Consider the following 20288-nt stretch of genomic DNA (forward strand, 5'->3'; position numbering starts at 1 on the left):
TTTCTCCTAGGTAATTAGAGTGTGACAAGTTGACTACAGTAAACACCAAAGGGAACCTCGGAGTAGGATTGTTCTGGCGGCTGTGCGGTGTCACACGGGTGCCGTGGAAGTGACCGCATCAGATAGGTGACGGAGATGATGAAAAGTGGGTGGGTTAGGGCATCTATTTTGAAGCCAGGACCAAGAGGATTTTGGGCAGATGGGACACGGGCTTGGGAAAAGGCCGACATCATTTCAGATATTTTTCCCCTTAAAACACGGGATAGCCACCGATTGAGATGAAAAAGCCCTATTTGGAGGACGTTTTTTGTGTATCGGGTTAGGAGCTAGGTTTGGCCGAGTTAACATTGAAGGGCTCAGTTGTTAACCCCAGTGAAGCGAGCCGCAGGTTTTGAAGCTGTTTGAAAAACTAAAAAAAATCATTTGGGTGACATCTCTAAGGTCTCAGCTAGTTACATTCCGATCCGGTGTCTTCAGGACCCTAAAATAAGTTCTTCCAGAGCTGGCCACGGCGCACTCGTCGAAGCTGACCTGAAGGCTGGAACCTTCCCGGGAAGCACAGCAGCCTCCTTAGCGGGCAAAACTCCTCTCTTTCCTCGAGGGGGAGGGAGAGACGCGCGGACGCCCTCTTCCTAACCGGTTGGCTGCACAGGGCACCATCCACCCTCTCCCCGCGACAGCCTGCAGGGATCGGAATTCTGCAACCTGGCCACGCCCCCTCCGGCGAACGGGCGGGGCCTGCACCTGGGCGGGGCCCTGCGTGAGCACGCCACAGAGGGGGGCGTGGCCTGCCCTGCCCTGCCCGGTGCGCGCGCCTGGCCGCCGGTGATCAGCTGGTCTGCGCTCCCCTGACGTGGGCTGGGGCACGTCACCGCCGAATGGCAGCCTCCAGAAAGCCGCCGCGAGTAAGGTGAGGGGACCGTGCCGGCTGGCCGGCGTCCGGGCGCGCGAGCGAGCGAGCGAGCGAGCTGCACACCCGGGAGGGTCGGGAAGAGAGGGCGAGCAGCGGCCGGCCCGCGGCCATCGGGGGATGGCCAAGACTGGCGGGAGCCTCCCGAGCTGGAGCCGGGGAGCGATCCGTGCAGCCCGGCGGGACTCAGCTCGCTTCCGGCGGGGCGGCGGGCACCTCCGGGCGGCCGGAGTCCGTCCCGGGACCAGGGTGCCGGAGGAACTGGCTCGCCCGGCCGGGGCGAGCCGCGATCTTCACCTACCCCGAGCCGGAGGGAAGGCCCTGCTGTTGCAGGAAGTTGGTCCCTCTTGAATCCACCCCGGGTACCCCGAGGTGGTTGTGTCCCTGTCCTCACCCTTCCACCCCCGCGGCGACCTAAAGTTACAACCCTGACCGTTCTGATGTCTGCATTTTGCCTCTTGAATTAACCCCTCCGCAGAGACAGGCAGCCGTGGGGCCCTCCCCTCACAAATGGTCTCTGAGGCTGGATCAGGAAATAGATTAGCATAACCTTCCGGAAAATCCCACCGGGAACCTGCTCTTGGACACAGGAAGTGCAGAGATATTTCTCAGCCTCATGTTGAACATGTTTTATTTTGCCCCCATACCAGGCACACTTAGCTATTAAAAGTGGAAAATGATAAGTACATAAAGGCGAGAATTAAAACTGTGGAAATCCACAGAGGTTTGCCCATCTTCTAAGACCAGTTGAGGCTCCAGTGAACTCATGAGAAACCGCAGCCCGACTTATTTGTGGAATTCTGACCATATTGTGCTTGTGTTTTGTGAGTGGACAGATCTCAATCCTACCTTGACCTGGACCTGGTCTTGTGGCAGCATGTTAAGTGTGAACAGAAATTCACATGTGCACTGTGTGGGTAACTGTCCACATGGATAGACCTTTCTGGAAGTTTTCTGCCTGAAGTAAGGTCAGGCAAGTGGATAATGATGCAATGCCAAAGGATGAGAGGAAGCCTCGAGGACCAAACCACAGTCATTGCTGGATGGCAGAGTGACTGTGTGGGGGTGGGGTGGGCGTGGGGGTGGTCTTTGAACACCCGTTGGCAGTCTGAGAGAGGAAGGCCTTTTGCTCCAGGCTGCTTTCCTGAAGTAGAATTCCAGTGCCATCCAGTGTACAAATGACCACTCTTTTCAATTGAGAAGGTAGAACTGGACTCGTAGAAGACGGCAAATTGGAGCTGAGGTGCTGTTAGTGAAGCTAAAGGCAGAAGAGCCAATTCCGGCCTCACATTTGTCCTCCTCCTTTTACTCCAGGTTGCTCAGCTCTTGCTTGGGCAGACATTTTCTTATTGTAGGTGATGAGACTCCTAGGCTGACAGTCACACAGAGACAGTCTTACTCAGCATGGTGAGACTCCTAGGCGGACAGTCACACAGAGACAGTCTTACTCAGCATGGTGAGACTCCTAGGCGGACAGTCACACAGAGACAGTCTTACTCAGCATGGTGAGACTCCTAGGCGGACAGTCACACAGAGACAGTCTTACTCAGCATGGTGAGACTCCTAGGCAGACAGTCACACAGAGACAGTCTTACTCAGCATGGTGAGACTCCTAGGCAGACAGTCACACATAGACAGTCTTACTCAGCATGGTGAGACTCCTAGGCGGACAGTCACACAGAGACAGTCTTACTCAGCATGGTGAGACTCCTAGGCGGACAGTCACACAGAGACAGTCTTACTCAGCATGGTGAGACTCCTAGGCGGACAGTCACACAGAGACAGTCTTACTCAGCATGGTGAGACTCCTAGGTGGACAGTCACACAGAGACAGTCTTACTCAGCATGGTGAGACTCCTAGGCGGACAGTCACACAGAGACAGTCTTACTCAGCATGGTGAGACTCCTAGGTGGACAGTCACACACAGACAGTCCTATTTTTGTATGGTTGGAGCAGAACTCTTGGGCTCACTGTACTTTAAATGTTATCTGAACTAGTCATGACCAGAGGCGAGTACTAACCAAACCTGCATCCATTATGTGGCTCATCAGTGATGGACACTCATTCCAAACCTTGGACTGAAACAGAGAAGGTAGTCCTCGAATCCAGAGGGTGGACTCTGTGTGGCGGACAACAGTGTTGTCTCCGTTCCCACCCTAAGAGTTTGTCCTGTTTGTGTCATTTCACTGGGTATAATTGAGCACTTGGTTCCTGTTTGGCCTCAGCTCCAGCGTTAGAGCCGTGTGACACAGACAGGGAATGGCATTTGAATGCTGACCTGGAACTCTGTTGGGATTTCTTTTTGGAAAGAGGGAGAAAGGGAGACAAGTGTATAGTTTAAGCAGTTCCTGCCGTAACTACGTCTACAAAGATGGAACAGGGAATGCTCTGTACTCTTTCCCACTTATGTGCCTCTTGGTGCCTCATGATCTGGAGAAAGTCTGCCCTTCAGAAGCTCTTGGGGTAGAACACTGAGGTGGGGGGAGGGAGGTGTTGAGAGTCCTGGACTCTGATTCTGTAATGCTTTGTTGACCGAATAGTTGGACAATTTTAATAATCACAGAGTTCTATAACTGTCACTGATGTTTAGAAAATTTTTATCCCTAAATAAATTTTTTTTAGATTTTTTTAAAAAAATTTGTGTCGGTGTGTGTGCACAAGTTTTATGTGCACTGCATGTATGCAGGAGCCCTTGGAGGCCAGCAGAGGGCTCCCATCCCTGGAACTGACAGGCTAGGAGAGGGCATCGGATCCCTGGAACTGGAATAACTGACAGTTGTGGCTGCCATGTGGATGCTGAGAACCCAATCCAGGCCCTCTGCAGAGAGCAGCCAGTGCTTTTGACCACTGCGCCATCTCTTCAGGTCCTTTCCCCACCCTGGCTCCCTCTCTAATCACGTCCTCATCAGAATCCACTCCTCATTCTCCCAGCTTCCATCCCCTTCAGCCCTTGGCAACTAAAAGTTTACTGTGTCTCACTCATCCTGGTCATTCATATAAATGGAATTATACATGTGACATTCATTCATATAAATAGAATTATGCATGTGACAGTTTTTAACCTTAGCATAATTTTGTCTTTTCACTTTTTTCTTTTTATAGTGCTGGGGGTTGAATCTAGTGTCTTATGCATACTGCGTGCTGGACAAGTGCTCTGTCCCTGAGCCGCACCTGTAGTCCTGTGAACTAGTTTTTGTGAAGCTGTATCTTCAGTTTTCTTGAGTATATGCCTACCAGTGGAATTGCACGAGTAGGAAAACCATATTTAATTTTCTTTTCTTTTCTTTTCTTTCTTTTTTCTTTTTTCTTTTTTCTTTTTTCTTTTTTTTTTTTTTTTGAGACAGGGTTTTTCTGTGTAGCTCTGGCTGTCCTGGAACTCACAGAGATCCATCTGCCTCTGCCTCCCAAGTGCTGGGATTAAAGGTGTGTGCCATCACTGCCTGGCTCATATTTGATTTTTAAAGGAACTATCGAATTGTTTTCAAAGCCACAGCACCAGTTCACATGTCCAGTAGTGGTGTCTGGTGCTTGATGGTCCCAACTTTCTTCATCACATCTATACTTGTTACTGTCTGTTTTTTTTTTTTTTTTTTTTTTTTTTTTTGTGGCCTGGGCCTTTAATCCCAGCATTAAAGATGTCCAGTACAGACAGGTGGATCCTGAGTTTGGGATCAGTCTGGTCTGCTTAGTGAGTTCAGGCCAGTCAGTTATCTGAAACCCTGCCTCAGACAAAGAAATATTTTAAGTGTATGTGTGTGTGTGTGTGCCTGAGTGTATGTGCAGGAGCCAGCAAAGACCAAAAGGGTGTTGGACCCTCTGGAATTGGAGTTAGGCAATTGTGAGCCACTGTGTGGATGCTGGGTCCTCCACAAGAGCAGTAAGCACTCTTAACTGCTGAGTCATCTCCAGCCCCTGATTGTCATCGCCCAAATGGGTGAGGAGTGATATCCTTGTGGTCTCTCTTTCCTTTCTTTCTCCAGTGCTGGGGTGGAGCCCAGGGAGCCACTTGCTTTTCCTTGAGCTGCAGCTCCACCCATCATTGCTGTTCTGCAGACTTACTTCGATGAATGATGGTGAACAACTTTTTTCTCCCTCTCCCTTTTTTTGTTTTTTTTTCGAGACAGGGTTTCTCTGTGACTTTGGAGCCTATCCTGGAACTAGCTCTTGTAGACCAGGCTTGTCTCGAACTAAAAGAGATAAGCCTGCCTCTGCCTCTCGAGTGCTGGGATTAAAGGCGTGCACCACCACCGCCCAGCGCATTTTTTTTTTTTTTTTTTTGAGGGTAGAGTTGCACACTTCAGTGTAGGCTGAACTCAAATTCATGGCAGCCCTCTTCCTCAGCCTTGTGAATGTTGGGATTGCGTGTATGAGCCACCACATTCAGCAGTGCTGAACATCTTTATACCTTTGGCCATTTGAAGAAGAGTCTGTTCATATTCTTTGACCTTTTTCAAATTGTGGTTGTCCTTTTATTGGTGAGTCAGGTAATTGGGGCCCTTTTGGCTAATCTCAGTCTCTTGTATTACTGCATTTTAGGATCTGCTTGTCAGCTTATGCATAGAGGCTAGCTAAAATTTTGATAGAGAATGTTTAATCTTATATTAACATCTTTTTTTTTGAGACAGGGACTCTGTGTTGTAGCCCTGTACTGGAACTTGCTGTGTAGACAAGGCTGGCCTCTAACTCACGGAGATCGACTGGGTTCTGCCTCTGAGTGTACCACCATACCCAGCGAGTATGAATAAGTAAGAATAAGTAAGTCTTCAAGCCCATGAATCTATATATTCAGGCTTTATTTAACTCATGTCACTAATCTTTTGCATAATTTACAGTATACATTTTACACTTCATTTGCTAAGTGTATTAAGTATTTTATTGTTTTTGATGCTATTGAACATGGATTTTTATTTTTTGATGTTGAGAGCAAGGGTATGGAAGTATAATTAATTTTTACACACTGCCTTTGGTGAGTTCAGTTACTCTAGCTTTTTGTGAATTCTTTAGGGTTTTGTCTACTCAAAGCAATGGCATTACAAATGGAACTTTACTTGTTTTCTCATCTGGATACATTTGTTCCATTTTCTTGCCTGATTTCCGGGGATAGAACCACAAATACAGTGCAGAGTAGTAATTTCTGTCTTGCTTCTTTTTTGTCATAAGGCAAGCATTCAGTTTTCACACATCTTGTAGTTCTAGTTGTTAGGTTGGGAAAGTTAAAAAACAACAACAACAAAAACAAAAAACAAAAAAACCTTCATTTGTCTGTGTGCGTGCACATATGGCGGTCACAGGACAACTTCAGGGAGTCATTTCTGTCCTTCCTCTCCTCGGGTCCTGAGATCAAACGTAGGTAATTCAGCTTAGCTGTGGGCTCCTTGGCCTGCTGAGCCATCTCATTTTCAGCTCAAGGAATTTCTAGTTTACTGAGTGCCTTTATCCATTGGGTATAGCATTTGTCAAGTGCTTTTTCCATGTCTTGAGATGTTGATTTTGCTCTTTATTCTGTTGGTCTGGTGTCTTACATTAAGTTTCCTGTGTTGACCAACCTTGTATTCCTGGGATAAACCTGTGTTTGCTCTTTCCTGCTGTTTTGTTGAGGTCAGACACTCTGACATCTATGAGATCCCTGGCACATCTCACTTTGGACAACAAATTCAAGGCCTCATTCTATCCTTTAGAATTGAACCTGGCTAGCTTCGTCACTTTTTTGTTTTTATAAGAACATTCTTTGCAGGCTGGAGAGATGGCTCAGCGGTTAAGAGCACTGAGTGCTCTTCCAGAGGTCCTGAGTTCAATTCCCAGCAACCACATGGTGGCTCACAACCACCTTGAATGAGATCTGGTCCCCTCTGCTGGCATGCAGGCAGAAGACTGTATACATAATAAATAAAAAATCTTAAAAACAAAAGAACATTTTTTGCTAAAATGGCGAGAATTATCAGAAGGACCTCTGCTAGCTGTCTCACATGGAGACAGCCTTCCTTCTACCTTCCGGACACCATTTCTCCCTTGCTCTACCTTCCTTTCCTCGCTTTGTTAGAACAGTGTCTGTTGCTCTCTCTCCCTTGTTCTGTCTCCCTGCCCTACCTTACAAGTCAGATGTCTCATCCACCGCAGGGTCTACCCTAGGATCTAGATACGGAAGGTTCTCCGCCAATACCCCAGTTTGTGTGATAGAGAACTCTCAGGTGCCACAGACTTGAGGGTACTTAAAGCTCGCCTGGGATGCTGGTGAGCTTAGCCTGGGAGGGCATCAGATGTAGACAGAGGCCTTTGTGCCTGAGATCCAGGGTCAAACTGTGACAGCAACACTTATATGAACCAGGGCATAGTTTTTCATAGATAGTTTCTGGTCGAGGTAAGTTTGCACACCCTCCCTCTTTTTTTTTTTTTTTTTGAGATAGTCCAGGATGGGCTCAAACTGTCACTTCCTGCTTCAGCCTGCTAAGGAGAAATGGGATCGTAGGCCTGTACCACAAGCCTGGCTGAAGATAAACTTCAATTCCTTGAGACAGGTTCTTATGTATCCCTTGGCTGACCTTGAACTAAGTAGTGTGGGGTAACTTTGAACTCCCGGTTCTGAGCATGTACTGCCGTTCCTGGTTTGTGTAGTCCATGGTTTCCTGCATGCTGGGTGAGGATTCCACCAACTGAGCTACATCCCCAGTGCATGAAGATTAATAAGCTCTCGACGGCCACCAATGGGGAGAGGCAGAACACCCAGCACACACACGAGATGTTCTACAAGGTGGGAAGTGATATCGTGCCTGAAATGATCAGGCTGCTGGCGGGAGGAACTGAAACCTGAGGGAAAGAGGAGGACACCAGAAAAACTGAAATGGAACTAAGGAGAGCCGTGTACAAATGAAAACCATAGTCATCGGGAACATAGAACAAAAAAGAAATCTTAGTCTAGTGTGGATTAGGTGTAACTGAGGAGAATTCATGAGTTGGTAGTGAGATGAGGAGGTCTGGTTGCTGTGGATGTGTTTGACAGTGGCAGTCTGGTGTGTTCCATGGGGAAGTGCTCCCTGCTCTAGGATGCACAGTGGAGGGTTGCTTCTCCGAAACCGGTGTGCCATCACTGATACCAGGGTAGGAGTTCTGACTCACACCGGAAGACTGCTCAGCCAAGTTGATGCTGTCTTTGACTGAGCCTTGCCACGTTTCCTGGGGCCAAAGTCTGCAGCACTCTGCTCTTTCTCTTTAAGGGCGTATCACCAGGATTTTCAGCTGAGAAATTTAAGAATAATTGAACCTAACGAGGTGACACCCTCGGGAGACAAGAGTGTGGAAAGAGGTAACAACAATTTTGCTTATAAATTAGATAGAATATCACAAGAGTTCCTGTCCCAACCTCAGGATGCCTGGGAAGAGAAGTGAAGGGATTTGTAATTGAGTGTGGATCTGGAAATTAAAATCATGGTGTCCTCTGGCTTTCTGGCTGATCAGTTACTGCTTTTATGTATTTACCACTTAAATTTATTGTATTGTATTTGTTTACTGTGTATATATGTAAGAGTATACATGTCATGGCATGTGTATGGAGGTCAAGGGACAACTAGTGGGAATTGATTTTCTCCTTCTTAAGTTAGGCTTGGTGGCAAGTACCCACCCACTGGGCCATCTTGCTGGATCCAGTTTTTGTTTTTGTTTGTTTTTAACTTGGTAAACCAGACAGAAGATTACACTTACCTTTTTTTTTCATTTCTTGTTCTTACGGGGATGGATGGTGATGGTGGTGGGTGGAGAAGATTGTCATTGAAATGTCTTCTGGTTCTTCTAGGATCAGCCTTTATTTCCAATATAATCCCTGTTGATTATCTTAGAAGTTAGCTTTCAACCTTTTGTCAGATTCTGAAATGAGAAAATATATTACTGTGTTTTATAAATTGAGTATGTGATTAGGAAAAGGTTTTTTTTTTTCTTTCCCTAATTGGGGGGTGATTTCCAATATTAACCTTATTTCTTGGAACTTGTTAGTTATTCATCCAGTGGTTGCTAGAAAGATGATTTCTGGCAAGGACTGTATTGATATATTCCTGTCCTAGGGTAGCCACAACAAAGTGAGGCTTATATAGTGTGCCCTCCATCCTGAAGTGGCTGTGGGGATACTAATGGTATTGTGTGTCTTTCCATCTAAAAATACAGATTACCCAGCTCATTACGAGCTACATTAGGAAGAGGAGAGGAAAGAAGTAGGAAGAGGAGGAAGGAGGGCGTAAAGGACTCAACTAACCACATTTGGAGTTGGAAGAAAACTTTTCCAACTGTGTGACAGAATTAGTTTCCAGAGCTAAGGTGGTAGATGCCAGCTGGAGATCAGAGCCCAAGTGTGGATTCTGCTGGTCATAGGCTCATGTAATCCTCTGTTAAGTCCCCTAGCAGTGTGTGTAATGGAGCATGAACTAGAGAATTGCCTAGACCTTGGGTTCTGACTCTTGATGGCTCAGCTGACTTGGGCAACTCCTTAACTCCTAACCCCTGTTCCTTTAAATGGGAACAGTGAAATCTTCTTTGAAGAGTCCTTGTGAGAATCAAGCTCTGACATATGCAAAACCCTTGCTGTCTCAGTCATGTAAGGCAGAGACACAGACTGCTGTCTCTAGGCGGATTTGCAAGGACATCAGGGCATGATCTAGGATGCTGAGGCTGGAGGGTAACCAGCCCCGTGTTCTTACAACAAGTGGGTGGGAATCCCAGCTGGAGCTTCTGTTATGATAAATCTTTCTGCCAAAAGCCACCTGAGCCCCACCACGTGTGAGCTTTACGCCAGCCGCCCGACTGAGTTAGGCCCAAATGAATACACAGAAACTGGTGTTAGGTTCAAAACTGCTTGGCCAATGACTAGGATTCCCATCTGTTAGCTCAGTCTTAATTATCATAAATCTATATATTTTATAAGACTTATCTTATCGGATGCCTTATTGGCGTCCCTCCTTGCCGGTGGATCACATTGTGCCGCTGGAGTAGGAGCAGAGAGAAAAAAGGGAACGCTTCTTGTTTCTCCTTGGTTAAATATGAGTCTCCTTGCTATGTCACTTCCTGCCTGGATCACCACTTCTCTACTACATTTCCCAGAATCCTCTTTGACTCCAAGTCCCGTCTAACTTGCTCTCTCATTGGCCAAACAGTATTTTATTTAACAATCAATAAGATAAACATACCCAGAAGTACTTTCCCCATCAAGCTTCGGGTCTGGATTCACATATTTTTTGAGTTCCTTCTTGTGGTGCTTTCACACATGTGATCATTTCCCTACCACCGAGGGAAATGAGCTGTGCCTTCAGTGTGAGCAGGGACCAGCTTTTGCGATAAAGGCTTCAGGTCTAAGAACTTATTTCATATGCAAGAGACTTCTCAGTGAGTCATTTTCTTTAAGGCATGATTTAAAAATATCTGGCAGTGTAGGCTAATGTGACATCATGGACTGGCTTTCCACTTCCCTGCACACTGCTCAGCTCTTGGCAGCTGCTAACATTTCTAAAAAATAAAAGAATGTGTAGTGAGATGTAATAATAGGGCATATTCTGAGTTCCTAGCTTTTAACTGCACTGCTGTGTAGCTTTTTCTGAAAAGGTCATAGACACAACAGCCATCTAAACGTGCATAGTTATGCACGGACGCAGAAATGACACAGGTCTGCTTTAGGGAAAAGCAGGGCACATACCTGTTACCCCATTTAGCCCACTGCATTTCTTCTTAATTTATTCTCTTCCAGACTCTAATAATTGCAGACACTCATTACGCTTCTCCTAGAATACCTTATTTTGGTAAGAACTACCCTTTGCGGCTTACCAGCCATCGCTGTCATGTCCTTGCCACCTTCCCTACTGCTTCACCTTAGCGGCTGGGGTGCACAGCTGTGCCAGTTTTGTCCTTCAGCGTCTCCTCTTCAGCCATCGGTCACTTTCATAGACTGTTGTTTTGTATGCCTAAGGCTGTTCAGCCATCTTTCCTCAGCGGTAGTCTCTGGCTGAGCTCTTTCTGCTTGACGTCAACCATTGTCTGATGCTGTGGTCTCTACACTGACTGTCGCTGACGCTACCCCTTACCATAGCTGTTGGTTGGTTGTACCTTTGGGAGGGTTTTTTTTTTCCACCACGTTCAGGGATACAGGTGACAAAGAAGTGGCTACGTTTGACCCAAAGCAACAAGCAGTGTGATGAATCTGAAGGATAAGAAAACGGGAAAAGAGGGGAAGTGTTGAGAATAGTTGAGATGGGCGCAGAGGACATGGTGGATGGGAGGAAATTCCCCATTGCAATATAAACCGGTGATGCTTGTGGTTCTGAGAGGGCCTGATATGCCCGTCCAAGAGGGATAGTGATGTGGCAGGAAGCAGCCATGAAGGCCAGGCTGTGCAGGTGAGGAGACAGGGCATGGGAGTAGGAAGCTGAGGAGGACTTTGACCAAACCCACTTGGTCTTGATGGTTGCAGTCCACAGCTGAGGTGCTGATGCCTGCTGCTGTGTCAAGCCTGTCTGTGAGGTTAGTAACTGCCGGTGTGATGCTGTGTTGTACACTCCCAGGTGGTTGCCCACAAAATCCTTACCTTGGAATGTGCCCAATTGAAAACTAATGATCTTGAAAGAAAGTATGGTGAACTCTGTCAGATATTTGCGTTTTAAAATTTCATATGCCCAGGCTGCACTCCAGAGCAATCAAATCAGAAGTTCCCTAGGTAGTCCTGATGTGCAGCCAAGGGTGAATCAGTGCTCCAGAAGTCTTTATTTTGGCCTGGTGTGACGACTTTACCATAGCAGGGTGGTGCCTGCCCGTGGTCCCAGCTGTTCGGAAGCTGCAGTAGGTGGAGCTCTTCTTTAGACTTGCATAGGCAACAGAGTGAGACAGCCGTCCCCTGCTGGATGGGGTTTAATTTGCTCCAGAATATAGTTTAGAAGTATAATAATCTGTTCTGAAGCTCAGAAGTGTCACAGCCATGGTTTCAGACATTCTTCTGAGTTCATTCTTCTGCGTTTTACTTTGGATCACGTTGGAGAGTTTTGACTTTTAGGTTGTGGAACAGTGCTGGGCACTGAACCAGGTGGTGCCAGGCAAGTGCTTCATACTGAGCTACACTCTTAGTTCTAAGATTAGTTAGCAGCTCAGATACTTGTTGTGTGAGTATGTGTGTGGTGCTGGGGGTCGAATCTAGAGCCTAGTGTATACTAGGCAAGCACCCCACCACTGGGTTGTGTCTCCACCCTGAGCTGTAAACCCCCCCCCCCCCCCGCCCCCCCCCCCCCCCCCCCGCCCCCAGCAGCAGCATTGACAACTCCAAAAACAAATCCCTTAGCCTTCTAGCATCCTAGGCATGCTTTATGCTAGTAATGCCTGAGCTGAGGACTGACTGTGTGCCTGACCACACCCTGCTGGCTTTCTGTGATGTCATTGGTTAGGTTGCCATGGGACTGTGGCTAAGGCTTATCTATTGGATGATGTCAGTATCTGGTGTGTAAGGGTCTTTTTGAAGAACCTATTAAGCAGGGGCTGGAGAGGTGGTTTAACAGTTAAGAGCTAGGCTGTTCTTTCAGAGGACCCAGGTTTGATTCTCAATACCCATGTGGTCACTCACAGCTGGCTGTGAGCCCCATTCCAGGGGATCTGCCACCTTCTTTTGGCTTCCAAGGGCACCAGGCATGCATATGGCACGCATACATATATGTAGGCCAAACATTCACATACATGAATAAATCTTAAAAAGTTGAGTTTTAGTCATACAATTTTTGGTCATTTTACCCCACCCACTTTCTCATTAAAACTGTCCTTCTCATTGTTACTTCCTACTTTGCTATCTTTTTATTTGTTATGTGTGATCTACTTAGTTAAAGAGTGGCTTGCACAAGTATGGGTGAGTGATTTATTGAAGTATAGGCAACTATCAGTGGCTACATCACTGAAGAAAATTACAGCCCCCTCCTAGCAACCTACTGGCAGTAATCTCCTTGAGATGGGTGGGGCCTTATCTGTTGATAGGCCCCGTCCTGTGCAGGTCTTCCGTGGATAACCACAGCTGCAGTGAGTTAGTGAGTTTGATAGTTATGTCAGATATCAAACATCTCTCCATTCCCTGGCTCTTGGATGCCTTAGGTCCCCTCTTGTATGATGTTCCCTGAGCTTTGGAGTGGGTGACACAGGCGTTCCATTTAGAGCTGAGCACTTATCATCACTGTTCTTGCACTGTTCTTTGGCATCTCTCTGAGCAAGCTATGAGGAGCACACCAGTAAGCAGCATTCCTCCATGACCTCTGCTTCAGCTCCTGCCTCCAGGTTCCTGCCCTGTTTGAGTTCCTGCCCTGACTCCCTCAGTGAACAGTGAGGTGAAATTCTAAGCTGAAATAAACCTCTACCCCAGGTTGCCTTTGTTCACAACAATAGAAACATCCCACACATACACCTATGGAATCTTTTCCTAGGTCTGCATAATTTTTCCTAGCTGCTTAGTGTTGTGTGCATTATAGTTTATCTAGCCGGTAATTCTTGTTTCTTCTGCAGCTATAAACAAAGGTTGACACCTATATTTCTACATACCTGTTTAATTATCTCCTTAGAATAATGTCCTACAAGTGCAAGCTAATCAGGAAATGATTCTTAGTGGCAAACTTTTTCTTGCCACTTAATGGCTGTTGGAAGTAATATTTAATACCTATAAACTTAAGTGTCTGTGGCTGCTTCAGGCTTGGTGTGATGGTAGAGTAGTCAGTTTGAAGATGGAGCTGTAGGAGGATGGGACGTGGGAGGTGCCCTCCTTCAGCTTGCTTTGAACTGCTAGTCAGTTCAGTTGCGGGGGCCAGGCTGGTTTTGGAATAAACTCTCCTGTTTTTGCAGACCACAGGATGGCTCCAAAGGTGACATCAGAGCTGCTTCGGCAGCTGCGACAAGCTATGAGGAATGTTGAGTACGTGGCAGAGCCGATCCAGGCCTATATCATCCCGTCCGGAGATGCCCACCAGGTACCAAGAGGAGATGGCGGAAGATGGGTCCTTCGCCCACCTTGCCTTTTAGTCTTCCCTCAGCTCTGCCATATGTATAGAATCCTAGTTGTGAGCCCATTAGTAAGCGTGTCTTCTGGTGCCTGATCTGGGAGGGGTACCTGATAAGTCTCACTGTGTGCCTGCAGCATTGACCCTGGCTTCCTTGTTCCCAGTGAATTTAGCTCTTTCAGTAAATTGTGAAGAAATCAGTGGATAAATTAAGGTCATTAAGTTCTGGATCTTTCCATTGCTGATGTCTTCTGTCCCACTGCCTCTGCCATGCTGTGACCCCCTGAGAATTTTCTACTTTGCCTGTCTGTGCCTATGTGGATGGCCCTACCCCTCTGGCATTGCTAGAAGATGGGTAGCAAGCCACCATGGAGCTCCATCTTTGTGGCAGTGAATGAACTCTAGGGCTAACTTGATGTAGGCACGTCAGCAGGTGTGAAGGTCCACCCTGTGACATGTTAGTAAAGGGCCACAATGACAGACGGTTGGTCTCCTGCTATCACTGAGGTTCTGGTTTAGTGAGAGAAGAAACAGTGTACAAAGTGCTTTGTTCCCCATTGAGGCATCTGTGTTTGTGTTTCCCATTCTTTGCTTCTGTGCAACTCATCACAGCAATCAGTCAGCTGGGTGGTAGAGGCGCACGCCTTTAGTCCCAGCACTTGCGGCAGAGGCAGGGGGATCTCTTTAAGTTCGAGGTGAGCCTGGTTTACAGAGCGAGTTCCAGGATAGCCAGGGCTACACAGAGAAACCCTGTCTTGAAAAACCAAAAAGAAAAAAAAAAAAAGATTGAGTTTAGCAGTGGGGTTTAGATGTCTGTGTATGGCGCAGGAGATATGGCTCAGCAGTTAAGAACAGTAGCTGATCTTCTGGCAGACCCGAGTTTGATTCTTAGCATCCATGTTTAGGTAGCTCATAACTGCCTTTGACTCTAGCTCTAGGTTATCTGATACCTCTGCTTGCCTCTGCAGGCACCCTCATGTATGTATGGGTAATCACCCACAGGCATACACACGTTAAAAAAAGATGTGTACAAATGTGTCTCTTGTAAGGCAGAGTGAGTGTGGGAACCACTATGAAGAAACTTGATCAGGCTGTGGAAATGGGGGATGGGAGAGGATGATCAGAGGGGATTTGTGAGACCAGATAGCAGTTGAGAAAGGGGTGGGGGGGGTAGATACAGTGTGGGTTGTGGAAATGGGGAGGAGAAGGGAAGGAAGGGGTCCAGGTAGGAGGGTTAATAGGAACAAAACCAGGGAGGTAGACAGCTTCTTAGAATAGTGTGGCAGTTTCAATGGCAAAGACCTGAGCAAGTAAAGGCATCAGTGTGAGTAAAAGCTGCGTTGAGGATTCTGCCATTGCAAGTGGCAGAACCTGCTTTGAGACACCATGGACGATAAAAATGCCGTGTGAGGGGTAGACCAGTAGTCTTAACCTGTGGGTGGCCACCCCTTTGCTCTACATCATCTTTTTTTTTTTTTTTTCTTTTTTCTGGGCCACAGGCAGGTTATGGAGCAGGGAGTATAAACTGCCAGGCTTTCATTTCCTTATCTCTTACTTTTAAGATACTGGACTGAGCTGCAACCTTCATTCCAGGTCCAGAGTCCCGAGTGAGAATGTGATTGCTGTAAATCCCTTGGTCTCCCTCTCTTGTACCCCTCCTCCAACATCTCGTGGAACAAATAAGGGACTAGGGTCTCCCATGAGAGGGCAGGCGGCAAGGGAAGGTGTGACTGTGAGCCGCGGAGATCCGACCTCTGTATGTGGTACCTAGAAGGGCTCTCCACACATGTTCTGAGCTGTTTGTGTCTTGTCAGATGCTCCGCAAATGCATGGTTTGTGATCTAAATAAACAGTGAAGTGAGCTGGAGTAAAAACACCCCTGACTCTACCAGCATAATCACTCAGAATGCGCAGTACTGTAATGCTAGCAACAGGCACACGTAGTTGCACAGCAGATTTCCAGAAGTTTTCACCTTGCAAAGCAGATGAAAGCTCTGCCTGCCGAAGGACCCTCCATTTCCCTCTTCCCTCCCTGCTCCTGTAATCCACCGTTAGACTTTGGGTTCTAGGAGTCTGACTGCTGCATGTGCTCATGTGACCAGAGTCATGTGTTTGCCAGTTGCAGACCTAAGTGTCCTCAGGGCTCATGGCATGTGGCAGGATCTGGCGGGTGATAAGGGCTTCCCCCTCCCTCTTGCTCACCCCCCACTTTCCCTATATCACTTGCTCTCCTCCCCTTCCCTCTCTCTTCCTAACATGTCTGCTTTATCTGTGACCCCTCACCTCCCAGGGTGGCCCAGTGCAGACAGATCTGAGCCTCAGGGCACCTCCAGTTAAAAGTGAAAGGCCTGGCTCAGGCTATGTGTGCAGCCGTCTGTCTGTCTGTCTGGATTTATTTCTTCAGCCCAATAGTAGGCTGTACTACCTGTCAAGAACACTCTTGAAGCTAGGCCAACCCAGGTTTTTCTTGCTGTTCTCAGTCCTTGGTGCTGGTCACGAGAAGCCTTTTCCCTTTGTCACGAAGCTGGCTTTCCTGTGAGCCATTGGATCCTAGGTGCTTCTGCCTCTGATATTTGATGTGGCCTAACATGCCCTTTGGGAGCGATAGTAAGGCTGGCCAGTGGCAGGCTGGTGCAGGTTTACTCAGCCCTTGAGGTGTTATTGGGATGTCATTGTTGAAGTCTTTCCTTCAGGAAGAAAGCTGAGGCTCAAACTCCAGGAAAATTCGTCATTTAGCGACATCCTAAAAATAATAAATCAGGCTTTCTTTGTGTTAGTCACTAATTGAGGAAGTTGTTATCTAGAGTTCATAAACTCACTATGTAGCCCAGGCTGGCCTTGAGTTAATTTTAAATTATTTTTAAGTGTGTGTGTGTGTGTGTGTGTGTGTGTGTGTGTATGTAGAGAAGGGGGGGCAGAGAGAGATGTATGCATGAGAGTGCCAGGTACCTACAGAGACCAGAGGTATCATGACCACTGGAGCTCAGGTTACAAGTGGTTATGGTTGTGAGCTGCCCAGTGTGAATGCTGGGAATTGAACTCCTTGTACTTGCAAGGAGCAGCAAGTACTTTTAGTTGCTGAGCTGTCTGTCTAGTCCCTGGCCTTGAACCCATGATCAGTCCTCTTGGCTTAGCCTCTGGACTGCTGGGATCTCAGGGTGCAGTGCCACGCCCAGCCGTATTCCTTATACTCTCTGTCCTTCCATCTTCCACCCCCTGCTACTGTTGTTTTCATCTTTCACTGGCTTTTTCTGTTGCTGTAACTTAGCTGCCTGTCAGGAGTTCGTGGAGGAGGCTAAGCTTTGTTTGGTTGCCATTTCCGCCTGCTCAGGGGCTGATACTGGACAAATGCAGAGGCAGGTGGCTCCCAGGCGGGCCTGAGGGACTATCTGTTCAAGTGCTTGGTGTTCGATTTGCCACTTAGCCGATCACTTAGTTGTTAGAGTTCAGTCTCAGCCTGCCTGCAGAAAGGGGACAGGGACATGTGTGTCACAGGGCTGCTGTCAGCAAATGCTTAAAGCAGGTCTGCCTCTTAGGTTTCATTGTGTGAGCTGCTTCTGTTGTTATTATCACCATTGTAGAAGCCAAGGAGAGTCCCCTTTGAATAGAAAAACAGAGCTACAATTACAGATGTGAACACAAATATCAAATCCCTCGTGTCATAGGGAAGGGGGAGACAGCACCATCCAGGAGAAATTTGTGAGGCGTGCGTGTATAATTTTAAATCTTTAGCCATATTATAAGGTAGTAAAATATTAATAAACTATTTACTTCAGTGTAGCAGAAGAATTCATTTTCATGTATCAGTATAAAGAGTACAGATTACTTTTTATAGGAACCATTTCAAATATGGTAGTTTATATTTATGAAACCCCTCTATTTGAATACTTAGTTTTGAGTATTTGGTCTGCACTTAGCTTTCATTACATTTGGAGTTGACAAAGTAGATTCACATACCCAAGTTGTTGTAAGTATACCTAGAGGCTAAAATTGAATCTTGAATATCTGTTTTAAAATTACATTACAGTTTTTTGGATAGTACCGCCTTTAATCCCAGCACTTGGGAGGCAGAGGCAGGTGGATCTCTGTGAGTATGAGGTCTACAGAGCGAGTTCCAGTACAGCCAGGACCACACAGAAAAACCCTATCTCATAAAAAAAAAAAAAACGACATTGCAATTGACTAAAGTGAAATAGAATTAAATACTTGCGTTTTTTAGTCTACTTTTTTTTTTTTAAGTGTGTGGTAGCTTCATGGGGCCAGAAGCTGCTGTCATTCACGGAGTAAGCTAGTGTTAGTATGGAATCACTCCTAGATGAGAGAGGCCTTTAAGACTGTAGGATTAAGGAAGTCTTCCTTGATGAAGTCCATTTAATTGGGTTGTGGGCAGTAAGAATTCGGATGTGAGGAGAGAGGTAGAGAGGGAAAGAGAGAGAGAGAGGGAGAGTGAGACAGACAGACAGAGATATCAATAAAAAACATACCACGGACACATAGGTCAAGACCATCTGTCAGTCATTCATTCCTGTTTGTAACCTTGACTCCCATAGTCAGGAGGTTTTTTTTGTTGTTGTTGTTTGTTTGTTTTGAGACTCTTATAGCCCAGGCTAGTCTCAAACTTGGTGTTGTAGTGGAGGGTAACTTTGAACTCCCGATCATCCGTCCTGCAAGGATTACAGGGTGCCACCATGTCTGGCTGAGTTGAGAGTTTTGTTAGCTGGAACTCAGTAAGGACCTTGGAACAAGAAAAGATAATCTGACTGGTAGGGCATTCTTGAGTAGGGATTGGAGGAGGAAGACGACACAGTTGGGAAACCTGTTGATAGGCAAGATGGAATCCCAAAGTCTGCAGAAAGAGACTTTGTTCTCAGCCGTAGAGAGCAAAGGTTGGGAGGAGAAGCAGCAGGGTGTGCTCTAAGTGTGAACCATGCAGGCAGGTAGCCGAGAGAGTCTGCAAGTGCTGGGCCCACGGCCATGAAGACGGCAACAGCAGAACTGGTTCCTCCCTCTGGTTCTTGCGAGAGGCACTGTCCCGTTGGGGCAACTCCATTAAGTGGGGCTCTGGGTCCTTGCCAGGACTTTGAGAACAGGGAGGAAGGGTTGCTTTGTGTGTCACTTGTTCAGTGGCCTCTTCAGCAATAGAGAGGCTCTGTTTTCTGTGACTCTTGATCCTGATTGTTTCATTTTGGCCTGATTCAAGGTTGGTGGAATTCCTCCTGGGGTGGAGAAGGGAGACATGAAGGGCGATCTTGAATTCTGTCCTTTGTGTACTTTCCAAAATACAGACACACCCACACACTGCTCCCTAGCAGAGATGAAACAGACGAACCCCAAATGCGTGATTATGCAAGGGTTGGCACTTCAGTGGCCGGCCTCTCTCTGTCCTATGTCGATTTAAGGGCTTCTTTCTTTTAACTCCAGAACAAGGCCCAGGGAACATCGGCAGTGGTAATAATCTGGATGCTTCCGTGTACTGTCTCAGGCAGACACTGGGATTCTCAGGCATCCTTGCTTCAAGCCAGGACAGTCACTGGATGGGGCCAGAGCTTGCTCTCAGAAATCCTCATTCCTTATTAGTTTCAGCCGAAAGGCCCCGAGTTCTGCTCTTTTTCTTGGCTTAGTCAAAGGGTCACATTTTGTCAGGGTGAATCTGGCAGTGCGGTTCTCCTGGAAGACATGAATCAGATTTTCCTGAACTGTATTTTTTTTCCATGCCTCCTGTTTTGTTTTGTTCCTTAACTTTAACCCTGGGGCAGGGCAGTGATTTTACCCGCCTTAACTTTAACCTTGGGGCAGGGCAGTGATTTTACCCGCCTTAACTTTAATCCTGGGGCAGGGTAGTGATTTTACCGCTAGTTTATTCTAGCCAGTGACTGTGGTGGTTAATGCCGTGCAACTTGAGGGGCTTGGTGTGGGAAGTCTTACTAAGTCTCTATCCTGTAGGACAGAGTTGTTGGTTGGTGAGGGACTTGGCCTGGGCTCTTCATCTGTGGTGCCACCTTTGTAGCTAGCAGAGGTAGAAAGAATGTGGAGAGAACATGTTTATTTTTAACTCTTGACCCAGCCATCCCTTCCTATCATGTGACTACCTTGTAGCAGTGGGCCCTGGGAGATGGAGTTCTAGCCAGGCCGCCATTGTCCAGGAACCCTCTACGGCAGGCGTGTTAGTCTTTGGCTAGCTATACATTTCCTTCACATTGACACTGTTCCATTTATGAGAGACGTGTCAAGCCAAGGCATTAATTGCTTCAGTGTTTGGGCATAAGTAGTTTATGCCTCTATTCACAGTAACAAGTGGTATTTTCTGTGTATAGACATGTAGACATTTTCTGTTTTGTTGGGGACTTAGTGTATTTGAGGCATGTTCCAGAGTGCAGGATCAGGGACGAGG

The 20288-nt window shown here is 46.9% G+C and overlaps 1 protein-coding gene across 7 annotated transcripts in view; it reads left to right on the forward strand.

The window, feature by feature from the left end:
* Positions 1-760: 760 nt before the first annotated feature.
* Xpnpep1 (X-prolyl aminopeptidase 1) overlaps positions 761-20288 on the forward strand; it is a 50114-nt gene continuing 30586 nt past the window's right edge. The window contains exons 1-4 of one of the 7 annotated variants that reach the window (XM_027407042.2): positions 803-910; positions 5537-5666; positions 8123-8211; positions 13743-13867. In XM_027407042.2, coding sequence (XP_027262843.1) covers positions 13751-13867 — 117 coding nt within the window. In that variant the 5' untranslated portion in view covers positions 803-910; positions 5537-5666; positions 8123-8211; positions 13743-13750. Of the gene's footprint in view, positions 911-5536; positions 5667-7533; positions 7660-8122; positions 8212-13742; positions 13868-20288 lie in introns of those variants that run through there. The other 6 variants (XM_027407038.2, XM_027407037.2, XM_027407039.2 and 3 more) reach the window with 6 other exon arrangements.

This window comes from Cricetulus griseus, chromosome 3 (genome assembly GCF_003668045.3).
Source record: "Cricetulus griseus strain 17A/GY chromosome 3, alternate assembly CriGri-PICRH-1.0, whole genome shotgun sequence".
In the NCBI taxonomy this organism is placed as follows: domain Eukaryota; kingdom Metazoa; phylum Chordata; class Mammalia; order Rodentia; family Cricetidae; genus Cricetulus; species Cricetulus griseus.